Source organism: Poecilia latipinna, unplaced genomic scaffold (assembly GCF_001443285.1).
Source record: "Poecilia latipinna isolate Pla-1442-1.1 unplaced genomic scaffold, P_latipinna-1.0 Scaffold436, whole genome shotgun sequence".
Classification (NCBI taxonomy): domain Eukaryota; kingdom Metazoa; phylum Chordata; class Actinopteri; order Cyprinodontiformes; family Poeciliidae; genus Poecilia; species Poecilia latipinna.
Genome location: NW_015113052.1, coordinates 282691 through 306808, shown reverse-complemented (window position 1 = coordinate 306808; position 24118 = coordinate 282691). Strand labels below are relative to the sequence as shown.

The 24118-nt window shown below is 40.9% G+C and overlaps 1 protein-coding gene across 5 annotated transcripts in view; it reads left to right on the top strand.

Moving 5' to 3' along the window:
• Nucleotides 1–24118, top strand: part of fndc3ba (fibronectin type III domain containing 3Ba) — an 80208-nt gene that overhangs the window by 37524 nt on the left and 18566 nt on the right. For 3 of the 5 annotated variants that reach the window (XM_015038292.1, XM_015038290.1, XM_015038294.1), the window contains exons 7-22: nucleotides 12546–12604; nucleotides 13660–13811; nucleotides 13913–13972; nucleotides 14061–14199; nucleotides 15296–15349; nucleotides 15557–15681; nucleotides 15954–16128; nucleotides 16500–16586; nucleotides 16672–16677; nucleotides 17852–17987; nucleotides 18249–18320; nucleotides 19032–19150; nucleotides 19405–19510; nucleotides 20703–20875; nucleotides 21647–21760; nucleotides 23128–23277. In XM_015038292.1, coding sequence (XP_014893778.1) covers nucleotides 12546–12604; nucleotides 13660–13811; nucleotides 13913–13972; nucleotides 14061–14199; nucleotides 15296–15349; nucleotides 15557–15681; nucleotides 15954–16128; nucleotides 16500–16586; nucleotides 16672–16677; nucleotides 17852–17987; nucleotides 18249–18320; nucleotides 19032–19150; nucleotides 19405–19510; nucleotides 20703–20875; nucleotides 21647–21760; nucleotides 23128–23277 — 1727 coding nt within the window. The remainder of the gene's footprint in view (nucleotides 1–12545; nucleotides 12605–13659; nucleotides 13812–13912; nucleotides 13973–14060; nucleotides 14200–15295; nucleotides 15350–15556; nucleotides 15682–15953; nucleotides 16129–16499; nucleotides 16587–16671; nucleotides 16678–17851; nucleotides 17988–18248; nucleotides 18321–19031; nucleotides 19151–19404; nucleotides 19511–20702; nucleotides 20876–21646; nucleotides 21761–23127; nucleotides 23278–24118) is intronic. The other 2 variants (XM_015038293.1, XM_015038291.1) reach the window with 1 other exon arrangement.

Here is a 24118-nt window from a genome sequence, read left to right as displayed (position 1 = left end):
TGATGTAAAAAATTGAAAAGAAAAAAAAAAAGTGTTTTTTTTTTTTTCTTTTCAAATTTTTTTTTTTTTTTTTTTTTTGAGTTGTTGTACCCATAAAATTTCTGGAATAGGTCTCCACAGTGTGGGGGTCAGCTCCAGAGGAAAAGTCTCGCAGGGCCAAATTTTAATGCGAGCTCCTTTGAATACGTGGAGTTCCTTTGATTTTTGCAGCTTAATACTTTTAACATGCCCGCTGCAATTCTCACAAAAAATACGGCAGAAAGATATGCATTCCCTCAAATTGTGTGCAGAAAAATGTTATGCTCAACATTAAATGCGAACAGTTGTATTTATCTGTGTGGATTTGTCGGTCATGAGGGAGCTGGGGTTAGGGTTGCATACGGTAACCATGGGCGCAGTGTGGCACAGCAAAGCTCGTGTGTGTGATGACCAAAAAGCACAAAAAAGAAGCAGACTTTGGTGACACTTCTCTTTGCCACAATCTGTTTATTGTAATTAACTTTATTTCAATTTTATTCTCCATTTCCTCCACCGTCTCCACGTTTTTCCATTGTCTGAAACTTACCTTTGAATTCAGAGGCCAACTCAGACCTGCCCTCTAGTGGACGTAGTACCAAACAGCCATGCCAGTCCACTCGAAGCAGGAGCTCAGTGATGCTCCACAGCTGTTGAATTGGATATTAGAAAACGATAAATTCATGTCAGTAAATTACCTGAGTTGCTTTCATCTGAATGATTCTAAAAGTCACGGCAATTTCTGGGGATAATCAGGGTTACCTGCAATATTTCTTTGTTCAGGCTTTTTGTTCTCCTGCGAGACACTTTGACACATAATTAAAGCTTCTCACGCAGTGTTCCCTATTGTTTAAATATACATACTTGTATTTAAAAAAATTGCATGTGCAGGAGTTTGGAGATGTACTGATTCAAAGCACCAACACACCTTGGAGGAAATATTTTTGACTTAACAGAATTAGAGGGATACTGAGCAGCTTCTTGCACACACAAGCTGTTATATAAGGAAGCTAAATTCAATTCTCAGTCTGAAAGTGTCAGCGTTTCATGATGCCCACACTCTGGTGCTTCAACAGCAGCAGCATATATGACAGCATGTCACCGTGTCATCAGCTGTCTGTTCTGGTCTACCGGGTTCTCAGTACAGCTCCGGAGATCAGGCTGACTCAGCTAGATGTACGACACAAGCCGCACGTTAACACACACACACACACACGCACGCATACAAACACCTCGTGACTGGGTTTCCTGTAAACCAATCAGAGCATGAGGGTCCAAAGGATAGGAAGCAAACACACAGAGAGAGGGAGAGGGGAGGAATGTAAGATTGTAGAGGCGGGTGAGGTGAGACAGGAGGGCAGTGGAAGCACTGGAAATAGAAACGAGACGCGGATCCGAAACTCCTTCGGCAGTGAGAAAAGAGAGAAGGAGACAGGGAGTTAGACTACAAATATTCCGACAAAGTTGCAGCTTGGCCCGGTATATCCGAGCGCAGTCCAACCCGAAATGCCACACATGCATACACACACACACACACACACACAGCCACCTACGCTTTGCCCTTGATGCCCTCTTTCTCCGTGTGTGTGGCTATCGCCATGGTGCCAGTAAGGCAGCAGCCTGGCTTGGCGCTCACAGCGTCCATTCCCCCGTAAGGCCAGCTCCACGGGCCCTTTTCCTCAGAACCGAGCCGCTCGCTGAGCAGAAACAGATGTTGTGCTCCGTCCCCTCTGTTCCTCCATCTTGGCTCTGCATCATCACCACCGCAGATCCCGTCTCACACTCAGGAAAAACTGGAATTTCAGCAGAAACAGATGGAGTGGCTCCTTCAGCCCCTCTTCTTTTGCTGCTACGTCATCGTCGAGGGCTGAGAAGTCTGCAGAAACCAGATGTGTACTGTAGAAGTGCTGCGTGCACCGTGTCGGTTCTGTTAATGTGATGTGAGGAAAATTTGGGGGGGATCGTGAATAAGGCGGCGGTCTGGAACCCTATGGTGTTAGATCTATGGATCCACACGAGTTTAACAAATAAGGATTTTTTATTTTATTTTTTTCTAAATTAAAAAATAGCTGGCTTTTTTTTTTCTCCTCCGAAATTTCACGTACGTTTTTAATAAAATTCACCACAAAACGAAAGTCCAAGTCGAGTTTATTTATACAGCGCACTTAAAACGGCCGCTGACCAAAGTGTCGTCCGTTTTGAAATAATCAAACGAGATGAAACGAAGCCAGCTTCAAATGAAAAACTTGATTATGCATGATTGAATATTATATTTGCTTTTCCTGTTCCGCTTACATTCCGAGTTTGAAGTAAATTGGAAAAACCATCACAAATCACAAGTAGTCGCAAAACCAAGAGTCGTGGTTCTGGTAATCTGAGCATCAGATAACACCAAAGAACTCTCACATTGCCCGATTGTTAAAAGTAACATTGTGTAATATTTTTCATTGCCTTAAAATATTTCCTACCCCGCTTAGCTTAAAGCATGTCTAAGTTTAGCTGAACTGTGGCCAAATGGCAATTACAGGGTGACTGTAAATGCAAAAGCATATGGTGTAACGGCAGCGCGTGTAGCGGAGGGGAGTCGGTAAAGTTGAGGAAGGGGGGCAGCGGTATTGGTTACATGTCAAAATGAATGTATTGCCTCCTGCTAATATGAACTAATCTAATAAAGAGGTGATTTCAGACCAAGTTAAACTACAGAAACAAGTAGTCCATGTTCATAAATGACAGTTTTTTTTTTAAATTTATTTCTCATAAGCTGATCAGAGGTTTTACAGCTGAGAAACTTTTTTTCTTCTTTTTTTACAAATTAGTGTGATTCCTTAATGTGCACATTTAAATTACATTGTGGAGTCACCCATAAAATAAAATTAACTAATTTGTTCATCCGTGGAATTGTTTAAAGGAACTCCGCCACTAAAAAGTGACTTTTTTTAAATTTCCTATAAACAAATCTGCATCTACCTGGCTTTGGGATTCCAGTCAAAGTTGCTGCTGTGCAGGATTATCCCCCCCCCACCCCACAAAATATTACTAAATTATGTTTTTATTTTTTGAAGCAGATGACTTTATGTAGCTCTTGCTAATTCCAGTTTCTCCCAGTCACATGTTAAAGTGTTCCTGGGAAAGAAGTTGAACCCTGAAGAACTTTAGAAGCAGTTTTAAGCAAAAACGCATAGCTTGCCAAATCGGAGTCATGACTCAGCAGTTATTTTACATTTTTTACAAGCGTTTAAAAACGAGTGAGAGCGCTCTCTATTGCCGGGCTGTTTCAGTGCGTCGCTATGGTGATAATCTCGGTGCCTCTCACCCACCTACCCTCCCCAAACAAACTCCAGCCCCTTCTCGTCAACCCAAATACGGCCATGTTTGGAGGGTGAAATGGCGAGATGGAGAGCAATGAAGTGGAAGGGGAGAATCTTTAGAGCCGGGAAAGTTGACAGCTAGGAGAAGTGACAGACGAGATACAAAATAAAAAAATGGAAAAGGGGGGGAAAATAAAAGACAGGAATTTAGGGATGTGAGCCTAAATGGGGCATTTAGAGAAAACCGAAAACAGGAGGTGGATTTACCAGCAGAGGAATGCCTCTCCCGCTGATATCGTCTAACGGGGATTAGAAGGGGAGGTTGTTCTCGCCAATCACAATAAGTACAACAGACATTTCCTCACCCAGTTGACTGAACCATGACATACCAGCACTAAGGCCACAGCAATTTCAATCTGCAGACATTGTCTTTTGTTGTTTCTTTTTCTATTTTGACAGATTGAACTTTGTTTTGACTCAGAAATATAACCAGTGTTTTGTTAACGCTTCTAATCTTACGAAAAAGCGGCTTAATTGAGCAGTTTTCCTCACGGTGAGTTTATATACCACATGCTAGTAAAACACGGTGAAGGCATCATGCTGTGCGACGGATTGTTTATCTGCCATTTATGTATAAAAGAAAATCAAATATTATATTTTCCAGTTCTAGCAATCTTGGCGTTTTTATGGGATCTACAACAGATTAATGTGAGTAGTCATTAAAAACATAGATGAGAGGGTTAGAAATATAGGCAAACAAAAACTCTGTAGATCCAAACACGTTAACTCAGTTTGTCACTACTTGCTTAAAATTCATTTAAATTGCAAGTTTAAACAGGGTTTGCTTTAGTAATGTCGCTGTGAATAAAACACACACGATTCTTGGAATAAATCTTAAGAACATTTGCAATCCGATTTATTAAAAAAAAAAAAAACCGCGTATAAGAACAATTGTTATGTAGGGGGAAAAAAGCTAAAATATACCAGTTTTTCCACAATGACTTTTTCCTCATTGTGACTTTGACTGAACAGTAAATCCAAAGGATAAGCATCAAAATCCAGGTTTCTGTTCTTCTTCTAAAAGTCTGGTCAAGGTTGGAATGAAAGTTGCTCAATGGATAAATATAAATGTTGAAGTGGCCTTGGACAATCTGTACCTCTACAGTAAAGTTTTTTTTTATTACTTTGTTCACCACTTATGCTGTGTGCTCAAACAGCAGCTACTGTCTGTGGACTGTTCTTTTAGTTTCCAGTATTTTTTTTAGGGTTGAAAAAGGTTAAGGTTGTTACAAATAAAAAACATGCATGCAGCTTACATTTACAGAAATTAATAGTTTACAATTGTCAAGGGTTTTTTCCTTTTCCTCTTTTCAGCCTGACTTGGCAAGCAAAATGGATATTTTATTCCAAAGTGAGAGAGTTGCTGTACTCTCATCATCCCATGTACATGTTTATATACACACGAAACCTAATTATTGAGGGGATGTATCAGTTTAAGACCGGGAATGGGAGGATGCAGTTATGAGCAAAGAATTGTTTAAGTGTCTGTAAGTTGGGCCTTGGACTCCTTGTGCCAATTCTGTCCATACGGTCCTCAGATTTTTCTGCTCTGACGTGCTTGACATATGAATGTTCTTGTTTCGTGATTGTCTGCAGAGCTCTAAACTTGCAGCAAATGCTCATTCTGTTTCCGACAAAGTCCTCCAATTACCCAGCCAGAAGTGACAATAATAATAATAATTCAGCTGATTTATCCAAATTTAATCTTTTATCCCTTTTGTTTTTTTGTTTTTTTTTTTGTTCGGTTTTCTTTCTGGCATGTTTCTACGAGCCGGCTGAGCTCACTGGATGCACGATTTGCAGCTTGGTGCTCTTGCGCTGCCTGCTGAAGTTGATACTTCTTCCATCAGTAACAACTTATACACTGAAGAGTGTTGCTATTGTTGTGTGGTAGCTCTAATTTCATTTATGAGGGGGGGAAAAAAGGGATTTTTGAACCGAAAATTTAAAATTGAACTGAAGATTTAAGTTTTTCTTTTAAAATCTTTTGAGTAAAAATTTGAGCCTTTTCTCATTTCCTCATTTAATAGCAATTTTCTCCAGTCTCTTATATGATGAGTGTCTCGCTTTTTAATCCCCTTCATGAAAACTCTGGGCCCCAGCCATGAGAACCGAACCTTCACCATGGCAACCACAGTTTTTGGCATGTCCTGACAACTTCTCTGCTCTGCATGTCTGTGTGTTGGAGTGTGTCTGGCCCAGCTGGTGAACACATGGAATGCTCACTATGCAGCAGATGATAATAAAGTGGAACCCATCGTCTGTGCTCCTCTCCACCCACCTACGTTTATCCCCTCACCTCCGATCCGTTTCTCTCGGCTATTTCGCCACTTTTTGTTTTCTTTTCCTTCAATTAAACCTCGCTCTCTCTGTTTATCTTCTCCGCTCTTTAAATCAGATGGACTTCTATCACTTTGCTTTGTTCTCACTGATTAGAGGCCTTTAAAAGATGGGAATCTGGCTTCGTTTCCTTAGCGCGACACACCACACGCACCCTGTGGCCCAGTATTTGTGTGAAGTGGGGGCTGAGTGAGCGGCCGTTGCCACATTTTTCACATTTTTTTTCTCCAGGCCCTAAAGGTCTTTTTCTGTCCCAGTGCAGACAGACTGCGTCTAAGAAGAACCGGCCGTCATGCAGGAGGAATGCAACCTCCTCAATGTCAGAGTAGCTCACTTTTATCAAGGCCCTACTTGCAAGCCACTTGGTTAATTTCGAGTTAATTTTTTTTTTGTACTATTTTTAACAGATAAATTGTAGGGTGATATGAGATTGATGCTAACATCAACCCCTGACTTTATTGTTGTGGACCTTGAAAGTTGTGTGCAGAATTATTGTCTGAGAACAAGAGCTGCTGGCTGATTCATCAGGCCACTTTTTTTTTTTTTTTTTTAAATTGTAATTTCCGTTTTGGCATAATCTTTGTTTAAAAGATAATGACTCTATAAATACTGTTTTATCATCTGTGTGCTTAAGATTAGTTTTATTAAATTTTAGCCTGGTAAACACCAGATGGTGGTCATTATGTTTTGACGTCTAGAACCCTAAAAGTGAAACCCTGACACGATGATCCTGAAAAGCAAACGAGTGTGCTTATATTATCTGTCTCATGATGATCAGATCCTCCGATAATGCTGTGAGGTTTAATGATGAAACCTTGATCACTGTCTACGATTTGTAGTAGCTTTGAGTTTTCCTGAAATAAACCAAAATAGAAATGAATTTATCTCTTGGATGCTGTGGAACTACAGGTGGCCTATTCATGAGTTTTGGGCTTTTTAGCATGACAAAAACTAGAAAAGTCCTCTGAAACAATTTTTTTTTTTTTTTTTAACTCTCACTTTGTCAGAAATTAGTTAAAGGCATTACCAGATGCCAGATGGATAAGACTCCCAATATACGAGTGTATTTTAGTGACTTGTATTACAGCCACACTTTATTTTTAGGCAGTGATTCATAGTTTTACTAATAAACTGAGATCAGTGGTGTGCATCTGCTCTGGAATACGTGATGTCATGAAAGTTAACGTAATCCCTGCCTAAACGCTCTCTGAGCCCCGTCCTTCTTTTCTTCTTTCATCCTCCTCCTCTCTGCTGATCCATGCTGTGCTCCTCGTCCCTCAATTTCCGCGTCTCTTCCTGTCTAATCTCTTACCCAGACTCCTCCAGAGACTGTCCTCTCGCTTGATATTCTGTCCTTCAGCGCTCGGGTTTTGGCCGTCTTCGCGTCCTCCGCTCTTCCTCTCTCTCCCCGCCCCCGTCTTTCAGTCAGTCTGTCCCCGTTGATCGAAAACAGGCGGTCGGACGCTGACGGGATGTGAGGTCAGACGGGGATAGGAAGTAAGGGTGCGTAGGCAGCGCGGAAAAAAACAGAAGGGAGAAGGACACGAGGAGTAAGACCAGGAGGAGGTCAGGTTTCTCTTTGCGGTTGATGTCTAACGCTTTAGCAGCTGGAATCAACAACCACAGCGAGTCCAAACAGTGAGCTGTGAGAGAACGCAACAGAATCACGGTTTATTATTAGTCTCCAGAAATATTCGCGTCTCCTTCCTCTGTCACCAGCAGCGCCTGTGGGTTGGCCAGCTTACACTCATCTTTCTGATTATTAGTGTTTTGTCTCCAGTTATGACCGCAGCTGTTCACACAAGAAAGTCGTTCACTTTAGGCTTATTGGAGTCGGGACAACTTCAACCTAAAAACTGAAAGTAGTCCTCACAAAAAGCAAGACGGGGATCTGGGAAACAAAAGGCAAACTGCTGCGACAAAGGTTTAGTCATTTTGAAGAATGTCTATCATGCTTTTGACAGCGATTGATACAAATATAAATGTTAAACAGTAATTTAATCCTGGGATTAATCCAGCTGTTCTGTGGGAATCGTGATAGAATATTTATCAATCGGTGGACAAACGGCATCCTAGACGCCTAACGTGGAACACAAATGGACAGATTCAGAGGGAGAACAGAAGCATACATGCAGGTTTAGGTTTTCATGTAATGCAGATCGCAAGCTCTGAACGAGTCCCTTCAGCACTGTTTAATCCATTGTTGCAAAAATGGTAAAGAATTTGTCATAACCACAAGGCTAAGTACTTGGCCATCAATTTAATCTGACGGCTCAGGCAAGCAGAGCAGCTAAGGTTCCCTTTGTGACTTTCACATGAGCGAATCTGTTGACATGACGACTATATTTGTAATGGGATCCCCCCATCGCCGATTTTTATTTCGCAAAAGACAAAAATTGCAATTAATTCAAGCGGAGGAATGAGGACTGAAGTCCTGATTTAAAAACGGATCACTAACGAGCCAGTTTGTCACGCACTGATGCAGATCATGCACTTCACCTGCTGAACTTGTCTTGCGCTGCCAGACTCAACACACACATCCGCACATGGTGGCTTAATTACTCTCCTCCCGTTTGCCCATCGCCGCTCGTCTGTAACCTGATGCCCCCCCCCCCCCCCACACACACACACAGTCTCTCTTATGCTCTTGTTTTTAATTCCAACACACATATGGAGGTCAGGTTGAGGTTGTAATTCCATGACATCATTGTTGCCATGAATCATAAGTGAGCCCCCAGGCAAAGTGAGGCTCTTGCCCCCCTGTCGAAGTGGCCTGAGCACAGGCACTCATACAGTCTCTCTGTCATCACTTACACCGAGTAGCCAGTAATCATAAATTCAGTTCATATGCATCAGAACATCATAAAAATGCTCACGTGGAGTATCGTACCATACCACTAATGTTTTCTTTCTTATTTAAAGAAGGAAGCTGCACTGAGTAAAACTTTAAGAGCACACTCAGGCTCAGTTGGTGTGAGAACCACCGGTCAGGTTTTAGACCTTATCAATCTTTTATGTTGTGTTGAGACAAATTGTTCAGGATTAGGTTCTTATTGCTAAAAGTCTTAACAGAAGCATTTTGTTTCATTGGCGACTGCAGAAATTAAGCAGGGCTCTATTTTTGAGGCAGTTTTTTATTTATTTTTTTATTTTGTTAGATTTGAGATCATTGTCCTTTTTCAGCCAGACTTCAATTGTTACATTTCTCAGTCAAGTCTTTGGACAGTGAGGCGCTCAGGAAGTTTTGTTGCAGCTAAGAAGGAAAAACCAAACGCTCACCTTACTTCACATTACTCGGTAGCTTCTAACAGTAACTCTGTTATCTTCTCTTTGACCGATTCTTTTAGATGTTAAACATCAGGGCAATTTTTGGTAATACTCCCATCTGGACTTTTAAGAGGCAATCGCAAGCTCTCGTCTCTTTGATCCGGTCTGCAAGATTTGCTGTTGCGCTTTAGATCGTTGTCCTGTCCAAGGTTCAGCTGTCTGACAAATGGCGTCAGATTTGACTGTAAAACTTTGGCATACATGAGGCCCCTTACATACTAACTCCATGCTTAACTCTGCGGAGGTCCGTGCCTACCCCAAAAAAAGCAGACGTCCGACGGTATTTTAAATGATATACGGTGTACTGATAAACTCCTAATTGCTAGGAAGGAACCTTGCTATGCGTCTAAGATTTACGAGAGGTATAAATTGGTGGTGGTGAACCATACCACCACCACCACCGCTAGATTCGTCTTGGATTGTGCTCCAGTCACTTCGGGAGTGAATGTAGCTATAATGATTTCCACATAGAAAACCATACTAACTCGAGACATTTCTTTTTCCAAAAGCTTTAGTTCTATCGAGTCGCTCATGAACATCCTGTGTGTTTCTGAATGATCAGATGGAGAAAGCAGGTCTCCTCTGGTTGGAAAACCTCTTCTTCAGGGATCACACAGGGGGAAGACTTCACACACACACACACACACACACACACGCATGCTTGTACTGATCCTCAAAACAACCAGGGTCTTTCTGTAAATCACTTTTACACATGTCTCTTCGGACCTGCACTTTGATGTACACTGCTCAAAAAAATAAAGGGAACACTCAAATAACACATCCTAGATCTGAATGAATGAAATATTCTCATTGAATACTTTGTTCTGTACAAAGTTGAATGTGCTGACAACAAAATCACACAAAAATCATCAATGGAAATCAAATTTATTAACCAATGGAGGCCTGGATTTGGAGCCACACACAAAACCACATTCACTCATACCAGCTACAAACGGATAAATATATAACCTTGCTACAGAGTGGGCTATTAGGTGAGCGACGAATCTTAACGGTTCTGCTGATTGTACTTTAACATCACAAATACTTTCAATCACTTGCACTGTTATTATCCAGGCATCAACACGATTTAGAAAACTCCTCAACTGAGTTGGATTTTTTTGGTGCGATTCATTACTCTGGTAGCTTAACATGTATGAGAGAGAGGAAAGACATTAAAGAAAGACTATACAAAGCATAAAATGTCAGCGCTTGCGAAAAATATGCAATTAAAGATCCTGTCTTTAGAGTTTTCCTGATAATTGTTTAGTCAAATTGTATTTCCAGAAGTTTTTGGTCCTTCACAGCATCCCAGAATTAATTGGAGTCAGCAAGCTGAACTAACGCGAGGTGAAGAGTCGCAGTCAAATCGCTCTGAAGTTGATTTGAGGAAAATGCATCTTGAGCTCACTCTTCCCTGTAAATAGTGCTGTCGCGTCTCTAAGGAGCGACGATCATCATAGTTTTCATTGGTAGGCAAAAAATAAGAATTGTAAATTCAGATTGAGAATGTTCTCAAACCCAAAACAATCTGACAATTTAATGGGGATTGTTACTTTTACAGCTTACGCATTTTTTTTAAGGAATAGGTACAAAATGCACAACATAATGAAATGTATAACTGAATTCAGTTATTGTGTGCCGATGTAGCACTTCTCTATATCGGTGATGTAGTCGAGTCGCTTGTTTTAAAGGGTTTAATTTTTCAAGCAGCATCTGTGCTTATTGGACTCCATCTCTGCAGATGCAGATATATTGCAAAGAACCTGGGATATATATATATATATATATATATATAAACAGTTTTTGCCATTTCTATTGAATAACGAAACTATCGTGACATCCATGCCCAGATTCTCATGAACGGATGTCTGTGCCAGGTGTGTAAGGGGTCAGTGAGGCTCTGCATTTGATGAACCAGAAATTGTTTTGGGGAAAACTGTACATTTTCTCAGGGAATAACTCCTCTGATTGCTCTGCTTTTATGTTTTCGTAGCTATTGCATCTAAATGCATAATACAGTAACAGAATAATCATACGTGACATTGTATTTACAATCCTGAAGCTGAAAGAATTGCGCTGACGTCACGTGTTGTGTAATTATTCTCAAGTTCAGGAAGAACTGATTAAAAAATGGTGCGTAATAATGATTGGGAGTAGAGCTTTCTGAAAATAAATTACTTTGAAATGATGTTTCCATGTACAGAAAAGATTAGACTCTGCAGAATATTAGTCATGGTGATTTTTTTATTTTTTCTGCTGATCCCCATTTTGTTTGTGCTGGGCCAGTAAATGGTGACTAATGCTTTTCAACGGAAACTTGGACAATTTAGCGTGTTTTTCCGCTAAATACAACTTGTGGAAATGAAATATGAGCACGCTGAGGAAAACAACGTGTTGCATCACACACCATATGTCAACAGACGTTCCAAGGAATTTGGGTCTGTTTTTACTCTGTTTTAGGCGCCTCCTTTGGGTTGCGCTGATTGCGTTCGTAGTTTTAGTTTTGGTCCAGCAGTGTTTAGATGTACGGTGCTTTTCAAAATGTTTTACCCTACAACTACCATTGTACAGGGATTTTACCGTTGCTGAACAACAAAGTAGAAAAAGGAACATAATGCAATACATGCGTTTAGCATTCTTGCAACCCCCTCTACTCTCGTACCCCTAAATAAATTCCAGTGCAAGAAACTGCAACATTAAAAATCTACCAAAGGCATGGTTGTCCATGTGAATCCGACAGAACAGGCAAGCGGCGCATTAATCCGTGAAGAAAGCCATTTCTAAAAGTGGGATGTAAGGAGCCGTGTTTTCATTTTGGCAGTTTGCTAAGCGAACGCTGTACATCGATCTGAACACAACATCCTCACTACGAAATATGGAGGTGACGGCATCACATTGTGGGGATGGTTTTCTTCAATATTTATTAGGAAGTCTTGAGTTTTGAGCCATATTACAAAAAAAAATAAATAAAATGTCTATGTTTGGATGTGCAAAGCCGGTAGAGAAATACCTTAGCAATTGCAGCAAAAGGTGGTTCTGCCAATTGTGTTTGTGAAAAGTTTTGAAAACTATTCCAAACCCTCCATTTATTAATTTATACGTGTTAAATTTGTAATTTGAGGAAAGAGTTTAAGCGATGTGAATACCTTTTGAGAAAAACTCTTAACATCAACAGCTTGTCGATGTTAACAATACTTAGTTGTGGTGAATGCAAAATCATTTCTACATCAGATAACAAGCCCTGTTTTATTTGGCTTTAAAACATGTTCTTTATTTTTGATTTTATATATATATATATATATATATATATATATATATATATATATATAATGTAGTATGTATGTAAAAAAAATATATAGAAGCTTTCTTTGCCAGATGTAGTTCCTAATTTTGGCAATATCTTTGCAATTTAGTTGCATTGACTCCACTTCATAAATTGCTTAGCGCAGCATGTTTATGGTAATTACTCTGTTTTTCTTCTTTCCGTCTCCTCAGATCATGATTCAGAGGGGAAACGTGTTCAAGACATGCTGTCTACAATCGACAAACCACAGGTTGGCATGAATACGGCTTTAAAATCCTGCACACTGTTGCACACGGAAGCAGACATGTAACCACTTTCATCAATCACCTCCTTGTCTGATGCAGCCATCTCTAGCACTAATGTCTTTTCAGTGTGTGCATCTCCTCACTGGGATGCATGTGAAAACTAAACGCCATACTGACGATATTGGCAGCGGTGACTTGTAGCAGTTTCTGCCACAGCAAGTGATATGAGCTGTTCTAACCGTGGCCACACGAGGGCAGCACCTTCCCATCCATGCCGCTGAGTTTTTATTGCAGCTTTATTGGCTCAAGAGACACTGAAGACTGAAGGGTCTGGGTTTTTTTTGGTGCCTCAGGGGAGTTTCAGATGAGTATGTTGTGTAGGCACAGTTTGGGATAGAAAAAAACCCCCCTGCGTACTCATTTGAGAGTTTGAGCAGCAGGCTGTGCAACTGGGTCATTTAACATTGTCAGTTTATGACAGGAGTGTTGTAAACCAGTGGGATATATTTATGACATACTGTGAAATGTAGTAAAAATGGTAATAGAGTTAAATGAGAGAGATTTAGGATTGAGATGCTGTTGACGCCACCGTTTCTCCTCGGATGCCACCTGCAGCTCATCATTCTCAGACTGTGAGTTTACAAGAGAAGTAAACGGGATTTTCTATTAAACTCTAGCAGTTTAGTTTTTCTCCCTCACATTCACTTCTAGTTCCTATACCGATTTGACAATACTTACTTTTTTTTTTTTTTTTTTAATTTAATGGTCACATTTACTAGTGTACAATATGACCATTGACACATTCACACTGGGACATCCAATCTTTCTCTTTTGTGGACTCCAAAAACTATGGAAGCTGAATTGGGTTTTGCTGACAAGTCAGTCTACAGTAGGAACCATTAGAGTGAAAAAGACTCAAAAGTGAGCTGCTTTCAGTGAAGCTGAGGCTTAAAAAAAAAAGGCAGTGAGAGGAAATCTACATTAAAAAAATATACATTTCACAGAAGTTTTTTTTTTTTATGCTACGAATTTTTAACAAACGTCATATTGTTTGCTGAAGGTGTCTAACATCCAGGCGCGGGCTGCTCGGCTGTCCTGGGGCCTTCCAGGTGGGCTGGTAAACAGGCACAGTAACGGGATGCCCGTCTCCTGCTCCTACGAGGTTTCTCTCTCAGACAAAGGAAAGGACGGAAAATATCGCCTTATATACAGGTAGTCCACTAACCCAATGCTAAAGCGATCCAGGACATGTGCTTCTTGCGCGGCACGTCTATGGTATTGATGCGACGTTTCTCATTTGTAAAAAATTTCAGCGGAGAAGAGTTGGAATATCATCTGAAAGACCTAAGGCCAGCGACAGACTACCACGTACGGTAAGGACTCCAGCTGTGCGTCAACATAGTCGGCTGCATGCCATGGTTAACTCTCGCTCTAAGCTTTGGTGCATCTTGTTGCTTTTAGGGTTTCAGCGTTGTACAACTCGGTTCGAGGCTCGTGTTCAGAGGCCGGCTCGTTCACCACACACTGCAGCGTCCCTGATGTCCCGCTACCCCCGAAGCTCTCTCACCGCACAAAGACCAGCCTCAGTCTACAGTGGAAGGTACGGCAGAATGTCGCGCATGCCAACGCAAGAGCTTGTGTGCTCTTTCACTTTTACAGAAACACAATTACAAATGTGTCCTCCTCAGATTTTAGTTGTTGCACCAACACAAAGTCCCACACGTATGAGATGGAACGGAAATGAAATATGGTTCCAAGAAATCCATCCATGTTTGCAGTTTTTCCCTGCATTGACTGAGACCAGCAGCTGTTGTGTCATGTCACCTGCTGTCCTGATTAGCACTTTTCTTGACCAGCTCATCAGTTTAGGTGGACAGCTGTGCAGCGGAAGAGTTTTGTTGGCTGCATTAGATTTTATTTAGTGGTGCCAGAATCAAGCGAGAGGAATGGATAATGTAGGATAACATGTGTTGGTCCGTCATTAAACCCAGATCAAATATGTCAGAGTGGCACAAATACATTTTACGAAACACTGAATTTTACTGGTTTGCATATTGGGGTCAACTCTTCTTTTAAAAGTTGTTCACTTTTAAAACTCTTAACACATTTTTATTCGTTGGCCTTGAACACGCTTTGAGACTTTTGCTCTTATTTCAGTTTTATTGATTTTATTGTTTTTTTTCCCTTTAGTTCTTTCCATATTTTGAATGTTCACTGATTTTACCTGTACAGCAATTTGTCACAGACTTGTTGTAGTAATTGGTACTTCATGTCATTCCTTTTGTCCATAGATATGATGTTCCATATAAATCTTTCATTTTTAGAGGAAGAAATGTGTAGGAACCCTGAGTAAACCAGTCTTTTCTCCACATGGTAAAAAAGAAACGGTTTTCAGTAAAGAGACATTTTCTTTTACTTCTAATCGTTTATGTTCCAGCTAGTTTTTATTAGCCCCCATAGCCATTAATAGCCACCTTCGCCTGCGTCTTCACTGACCCCCGCGCCCCCCGCCGAGGTAGTTTTTACGCCCCTCTCCCTGTCACTGATGAACGGTGCCATCAATCACCCAGACAGGATGTAAGGTCAATCACAAAACCACGGCAGGTATCCTATGGGCCTCGTTGTCAGGGTCTTTCATCCTGGGATAAGCTCTCATTCTCTCTTTTCTCTCGTCTCCGTCTCTTTGTCATCCACAGCCTCCAGGCGACAACGGATCCAAGATCACAAACTACCTGCTCGAGTGGGATGAGGTTGGTCTGTCCTTACTTTTACCATTAAAAACAAAAGAATTAAACGGGTATATATATGAACACATTTCTTGTAAGAGTATTGAAGAGTTCAGGACTGTAGAGTCATTACTCGATCAATACTCCATGTGTCGTCCTGTGTTTCGTCTTTGTCTTTCCAGTTATTTTTCTATTTATCATTTCGTATGTGACCGTTTTTGTCCTCTGCAGGGAAAGAAGAACAGTGTTTTCAGAGACTGTTACTTTGGGAACCAGAGACACTGTAAGCTGACACGGCTGCAGCCCGCCTGTGGCTACACGTTCAGACTGGCTGCAAATAACGACATCGGCACAAGGTACTGCATCCCGTCGCCGAATATACAGATAATCCTTATTCTGTAAATACGCTGGCAAGCAAGTTAATGTTCATGTACAGTCAATGCATTATTGAAGACCAGGCATCTTCACCTGCATCCTGCATTTTGTTTCGCTTCAGGGTTTAAAAAAAAAGAAAAGAAAAGAAAAATCCCCATTTCTGCATCTCGTTCTGTTTGCATCGGCTTTTTAAGTAACAAAAACAAACAAAAGATAAACAACCAGAGATGTGTTTCTTGTTTTGTGTGTGCAGTGGCTTCAGTACAGAGGTGGTGTTCTACACCACGGGCACGCAGCCCCCTCTGCCCCTCGCGCCGCGGCTGGTCAGGGCGGGGGTGTCCTGGGTGAACCTGGAGTGGGTGCGTCCCGAGGGCAGCTCCACCGAGGAGCAGCTCAAATACACACTCGAGATCCAGGAGGACAACAGCGTGAGTGGCAAAAACGAAAAGATGGGGGGGGGGGAACCCAAACGCAATGAAAACCTCAATCTTTCTTTTAGCAAACAGAAAAGCTGTTTAAGTTTTCATCTTTTTATATTGAATTGTTCCAAGTCTCATTTGCGTCTGTATGCATGTTATATTTTTAGATTTTTTTTTTTTTTTTTTTTAAAATATTGTTTTTTAAAAAGCTTTAACAAAAATATTAAAAACACACAAAGATCTTATATTTTCTCTTCTTCTCTGACTTGCACACGTTAAATAATAATCAAACTTTATTTGTTGCATTTATCATACGGTCATTCTAATATTACTAAAATATAAAACACGCACAAAAAATATTCTGTGTTTTTCCCCCACAGGGAACAGATTTTTATCCAAAGTACACTGGAGAAAACTTGACCTGTACTGTACAAGGCCTGAAGAGAAGCACACAGTATAAATTCAGGGTAAGTGAAAACACAACAAAAATGTGTGCATCTGTTATGTTTGTTTGTTTGTTTCATTTCACCATCCAATTCTGGTAATGTTCAGTTGTTGGTGAGTAAAGAAGAAACTGTTTATTGGATGTGTTCACATAAGTAGTGCGTTTGTACAAACAGGCAATTTCCTCCACAAATGGATAAAGTGCTAAAATAGCTTTAAAATGCTTTACTTATTTGCTAAAGTATAACATTTTAAAAGATGCTGACATTTGTTTTTTAACTGTGATTTTTAGATGAACTGTTTTGAACCGTGATTCTGAATCTGAGGTACAAGTAAGAGGAAACCTGGGTTACTTTTATAGCTACTTATAAGAAATCTTGTAATAAATTACTGTAAAGCAAGTGGGGGAAATATGTAATTTGCAAATTTCATATGCAAAGGTTATGAGTTTCAAGCAGGTGCTTCTTTGTCTTACAGTACTCAGTCTTACATTAACATGACATTGATGTCAACTGCGATTGTATTTAAGCTTCTGACTGCATTGCAACAATTCTGCCTCCTTTTCCAATTAGAGTAAAAAGATGCTCCAAACAAACCCTAACCCACCCAATTGTCGCTCACTCAACATCCATCAATCCAAAACGGCGTGTGGCGTTTCGCCGCTAGAAATTGCCTGCTGTTTACGAAGGGGAAACGAGACAATCCAGCAGCTATCTATCTATCTATCAAGTTCCCTAAAAGCCACGATGAAAACTGTCCATAATGTGGGGACACTGTGAAACATAATGTACCAGCGGTTCGTCCCTGTAAGTGCACTTGCATGTCCTTTATGGTGCAATCATCTCCAATAACACTCCCAAATGTGCTTTCATGCAGACGGGTAGATAAGGCTTCTGATGTCTGAGGACATGGTGACACGTGGTCATGTGCAAAGAGGCGATTCGGGGCTCTTTTGCACGCATCCCCCCCCCCTCCCACCCCCGCAGTACTTCTCATCCAGTGTGAATGTATGGGGAATGAAAGAAATTGATTGTCAAATTGGAAGGGCTGGTTCAAGGGAGTACAGCAAGAAGATAAAAGCAAGAGAAGAGCAGGAAAAAAGGAGCAGATTGTAATGGCAGCTATTTTTCCAGAGGAGTCTCTTTCCCTTTCGATAAGATTCCTCCCTTCGTTTACCCCCTCGACTTGCTTTCTTTGTTCGCCGTCCTTATTTTCATTGTCTAATCGCTTGTTGCCAGGCTTCTCCCCGCCTTGTTTTTTTTAACTTTCCGTTCTCTCCGTTGTGCAGCTGATTGCGTCAAACGTGGAAGGAAAAAGCAGCCCCAGTGAAGTGTTGGTTTGCACCACCAATCCAGACAAGCCCGGCCCTCCGTCGACACCCAGGGTCACCGGAGTGACGCCTCATGGCTTCACCGTCACATGGGGTAATTGTTGGACCCGTTCAAATATTCAAACACGTACTTATACCGTTAGATGGGCATATTGATGTATGTGAACTGCATGGGTCCAATAGAAATTGCATTTATGAGCCATTCTCGTCTCTAATGTGTTTTGTGGCTCACAAAACAAAGCGGATAAATGATATTTCTCATGACATATCTTTGATTTTGTCTTGTATTGAATGCAATCTGATCCAGTGGATTCCATGATGACTAAAACCTATTTATTATTAATTCCTCCTACAGATCCACCCCTGGACAACGGGGGCTCAGAGGCCCTCACTTACCTCCTCGAGATTTCTGAAGGATGCTCCGAAGGTACGTGTAACGCGCAAGACAAACTGCTGTTTATTTTTTGAACATTTTCTAAAACTATGCATCTGTATGCATTATTCACTTTATAAAATTAGACTTTTTTTGTTCTACCCACAATGCAGTGTTTGTCTGTACGGCAGGAGTTGAGCAATCCTCCAGGTTAAGTCAGTCTGAACTTTAAGGAAGTCAATAGATTATGACATGCATAAAGTTATTATTTCCATTTAAGTGGAACGTTGGATGAAAACCGTACATTTTTGAAGTTGCAAAGAATGAAATGAGTTTTAAACGGAGGCAGATGCTGAGAATCCATTACTTGAATAATTAAGAGAAAACTGCCCAGTAAACATGCGACTGCTGCCTCCAGTTAATATGTGAAAAAATATTTAATTAGCTCAGTTTACATGAAAGATGTTATGCGTTTCAATACTTTATTTTTTATTTTTTTAAAGTTCTGCCTTCCACAGACATTTCACGGCACGCACTTCCCATTAACAATTTAAAAATCGACACGCAAAAAAAGAAAATGTTGTGTAGGCATAAACGGGATAATGTGACATCGGGACAATATCTGCAGTCTGACTACAAAGACGGGTACAAAACAGCAGGGGATTAATTGTGTGCAATCTTCTGCATGAATGTGACAAGTGTTGTAATTGTGTGTTCTGCGCTGTGTGTGTGTCTGTGTGTGTGTGTGTGTTCGATGCTGAGCAGCGAGCCAGTGGGAGGTGGCGTACAGCGGCCCCGCGACAGAATGCGTGTGTGAGCGGCTGACACCGGGAACCGTTTACTGCCTACGTGTATGTAGCATCACCACGGGAGGACACAGCCCGGTAAGACACACACACACACACGCTTCACTGCAGTGACTGATCAACTTTGGATTGTCATGGTCACAAACACAATTGAGGCCCAAGTCTATAAAATCCAGGGTCCACGTTGGCTAAAAATGAACTTTTTGTTGTTTTTTGGAAATGTGCTGACATACTTACAAGCAATCCTTTCACATCCCTGTCTTAGCGGTAAAATCGGACATTCCTCATATATTAATTTCTTCATTTTTTTTTTTTTTTTTTTTCTTTGACAGTGCACTGTTTGTGTTCCGGTCCGTACATCAAGTGTCCCACCAGGACCCTGTCAGCCGCCGCGGATCGTTGGGAAAGCCAAACACAAGGAGGTCCAGTTAGAATGGGGTGAGTCCAGACGGACACGTATACGCGGCGTTTAGCTTTATTTACGCTTTTCGCAAAAAGCAATAAAATTGCCTCCTGGCTGCCAAATGCGTTCTGCTGGCCAGCTCTAATATGAACAAAGTCAACCCCTTTTTAGCCTAATCGAGCTCCTATTTTGCCCATTAAATGCCTAACCCTCCCCTCATATCCAGGCCAACTCTCGTAATGCCGGCCAATTATTGCAAATTAGCGCCGTTATCTGTTGGCAGCCAAAGAGGCTTTGCAGCGTGCAGTGCTGAGGAAGTTCTTACTTTAACCAGTCTGATACAGCTGGTCACATCGCTAATCAGTTCAGATGCAGGCAGTGCTGCTGCAATTACTGGTTGAGCTGAAGGTCGGAAATAATGCGTCGGAGGGTATCCCCCTGATGCCTGGACGTTGGCCGCTTTCATCCCTCTGCAAGCAAACTGAAGCAGATGGCGCCTGGGGAAAAAAAAAACCAAAAAAAAAAAAACTGCTGATCACTCAGCTACACCGATGCAATCATAATCTTAAATGACCCAATGAGTGTTCAATTAAAACCCTGAACATGCTACAGTACGGCGCTTTGCAGAAGTATCCCCTGAACTTAACAAATTTTCAGAATGCTACCACAAACTTGCATGAAGTTAAGTGGCGAGGATACATGGTTTGCAAATGTTTGTTAGAAATTCGAATTGCTTCTTTTACTTAAAAGAAAATCCAAAGCAGTCACAATATTTTCTGGACTGCAAATCTCTCTGGAATATAAGTCCCACCAGTCCAAAAAATGCATAGATTTTTATCTTTTCAAACATTTTCTGTCCAGGCTTATTTTGCAAAAACGGAAAATAAATTTGGTCACAATACGTGTGCAGGACTTGTTCACACCAAAAAGTCTTGCACCTGTAACCGTGGCGAAAAGTGACTGAATATAAATACTAAACATTGGAGGCTAAATATAAATCTGTGTCATACGTTTCAGATTTTCATTTGTATATTAAGTTTTTAAGCCTTTTTCTTTAAAGTTTGTGATTTTAAATTGACAAGAGGGGAAGTATGTTCAAGGGGTTACAAATGCTCTTGCAAGGCACAATGCATGTACTTCAAGGATTACTTAAAATTGATTCAATTTGATCATACATATTTAAAAATGCTGCTTTTGTCTCCGATTCATCCTGTGATACGATTCTAGATTCCCCTGCCTGTGAGGGAGTGTGTGAAGAGTGTGTGTACAGCCTGGAGATGAGTGAGGGAGAAGCGAAGCCAGCAGAAGTGTACCACGGCCCGGAGCTGCAGTGCACGGTTGCTAGTTTGCTTCCTGGTGCGACGTACAGCTTCCGGCTAAGGGCAACCAACGAGGCCGGGGTGAGAAACTCGCTTGCTTATTGCTTATGTTGGCAGCAGCATAAGCAATGACATAGTACACATTACATTTCTGTGAAACGGGAACCTCAAAGGCAGTTTTTTTTTAATGCATTTTATGGCTCTTTTTCTTATCTCCACTCAGTCTATTCAGCACATTGGATCAATAGTAGCTTATAAATTGATAAGGAAACATGCCTGAGAAGCAGGGTTTCATGTAATTCGGTCCTACTTTCCTAGACTGACTACCCAGTGTTGCTCTTGGAAGCTTATCTGTTCCACAGGGCGACTATAAGACCTGATTGATCATCTATTGACTCAAAGGTTGAATTAGTTCTGTTATCTGCAGCCTTTGCAATCTTACAAGCCATTTTTTGTCTTCAGTCCAGCTAAATAACACTTGTTTAGAGTTGCATATGTTACATGACCTTTGATTCTTTGCACGTTTTAGCCAAAATTATTAAGAGCTGTTGCAGAAAGTTGAAGTTGCAGGCCTTTGGACAAATGCATCAAAACACGTTAACGGATAAAAAGACCAGCATGCATGTGCTGCTTGCATACTTGAAGTGAACTGTGAGCCTTTTGTCAAACTTGTGTTACATCAGTTTCAAAAATGTTCACTGTAGCAGTGTGTAAATGACAAAAAATGTTAGATATTTGAAATGGCAAACATTTTAGTCTTGTGATCCAAAATGGGGGGGAAAAAATTGAAAAACAATAATTGATTGTAAATTCGAAAAATATCTTAATTTTTTTTGTTGGTGTGTCTTTTAGTTTGGGCCATATTCTGAGCCGACAGAGGTGACGACCGCAGCTGGACCTCCTGGCCAGTGTGGGGCGCCGCTCATCACGCTCACAAGTAACACCTGCGTGACGCTCAACTGGGAGGTGAGGAAAATGCAGTCACAGAGCTTAACATGCTAAGAAGAACCAACCAGAAGATTGATAAATATATATCAGCTAAAGTGATGTATGCAGAATTCTCCTTTTACTTTGACTTTCAGCCGTTTTTATTGATTCTTCTCAAGAATGCAGCAAATGTATCAGAAGCAGCCAAGTATGAAATTGCAACAAGGATTACCCAGCAGTGCTTCCATCATAATCAGCCTTTTTTTTTTCTCACCTCAAAGACACAAAATAGATGGAGAGAGTGTGGATTAGTAGGTCAGTAGCATTAGCTGAGCTCAGAGTAGGAGGGACGAAATGCAAACCCAACAGGATCTGCTTGCATGTTTATGGTAATATAAATCAAAACTCAAATTAACTTTTTAAAAATGTCTATTATGTGTTCAGATATCAAATATATATTTAGTGTTAAGTTAATATTAATGTATTGATATTATCTCACCGTGTCCATAACCTGATCCATTTTATTTTACCAAAGCAAAATATATTGGGAATATCAACAGACAAAACAAATTTTGACAGCTTTGATGCATTGATCCATACAAAACTAAAGTAACTTTGGCTCCAGCACACAACAAATGTGGAATCCCAAATAGGGCTCTTTTAATTGTTCAGATTTGCCACTTATTAGTTTCACTTCCTGGAACCTTTTACAGGCTGTGAATAAATTTCGGCAGGCATTATTTTAAATAGTCTTGAAGTGTTGCATTTAATATAATAAAAATTTACACTGTGACATTATTATGCTGTTTTATTCCAGACAAAATTAATAACCGCAAACTCTCTTCTGAGTACCAGGAGAAGAAATGACAAAAAGCTGTTAAATAAAAGCCACAAAAGGTCATTGCTTACTAAACTGTTTCTGAGTGCTCTCCGAGAGCCTTTTCATACAACATTTTATATTCTTGTAATGTAATATTCAAATATTTTTTGAAAACAAAATGTTTTTGGTGTTCATAAGTTGTAAGTGGTGACTGTCAATTTTAAGTCACCATTGTCAATTCTGTTGGAAATGACAGAAATAATGGAAAATGTGTTATTGGACTTAAATATAATGAAGTTATACAATATCCAATTTTGAATTACTGGAAAAAATAAAATAAAAATAAAACTTTGCAGTTTAATTTATTTATTCAGCGAATGCAAAATGTACTTCCTGGGCTCAGAAAACGCACTCCGTTTTTATTGGAAATAACTAATCTTGTCCCTCACATCCATCGATGCTTATAAACAAAAGGTTAATTCGACTTGAAAAACAACACCACTCATACCAGGCGTCAGATCCGAATAGGTTAATGTCAGGTTTCCAGAGGTTCCGTGAGCTGAACGCGTGTTTCTGTGTGCTGCAGAGCCCCGAGGGCTCGGGGACGGACATCTCGGAGTATCGACTGGAGTGGGCGAAGGAGGACGAACCCTGGGAGCTCATTTACTGTGGCTCCGCCACACAGTGCGAACTGTCAGACCTGACGCCCGCTACGGATTACTGCTGCAGGCTACAGGTAACGGAAAGCGAAAGCTGCGCTTGCATAGTAGATCTGTGGACACGACAGAAACACAAAGAGGCAAAGGCTGAGATCAAAGAGGGGAGCCGCGCGGAGGCGTCGTCTGGACGTAATTGCAGAAACCTGCACAGCATGAAAAACCCTGAAGGAGCTTCAAAAGCGTAAACACAAAATGGAGACAGGAGACCAGGGATGATGGCCGATTCAATTTGTGCTGCAATTCTTAATCTGGTGCATAAATAACCACAGTGTGTTTAGTCCTTTATATTCTGTGAGTGTGCATTTATCTGACAAGCTCACACGCGCATACGCACGCACCTATACAGGCCTATGCAGCTTTGAATCCAATAATGGCATGTTTTATGGCTCCCTTCTTTATTGGCTCATTTATAACACTGGGACATCACAAGGTCAGCTGGCAGTCAGCATCACTGCCCGTGTGCTCATGTGATGTCGTAGTGAGTTTCTGTGCATTACAGTATGTGCTTTGCGCCAGCTTGTTCCACTTTTTGGTTTCTCAAGATAACGTGCAAGAAAGATTCATGACGGACTCTAAACTCGGTTGATCTTACACGGAACATGGCGTTCTGTCTTTAAGTGAGCAATAACCTCAGGCCTTTTTGACGCCGACTGTAAAGGAACAGCCTGCAAAAATGAGTAGCATCTTACTCCTTTAAAGTCTCTCCTTTTCCTATTTGACACTTAAATTGACTTACTGGTTTTCAGCTAAGTTATGGAGGGGAAACTCAGTTTTTCCAAGTTTTTCACGTTACCTTTTAACCCGTTATGTAGCATAAAATGCTTCACCCTCCCCCCCCTCCCCCCATTTTGTTTTGAA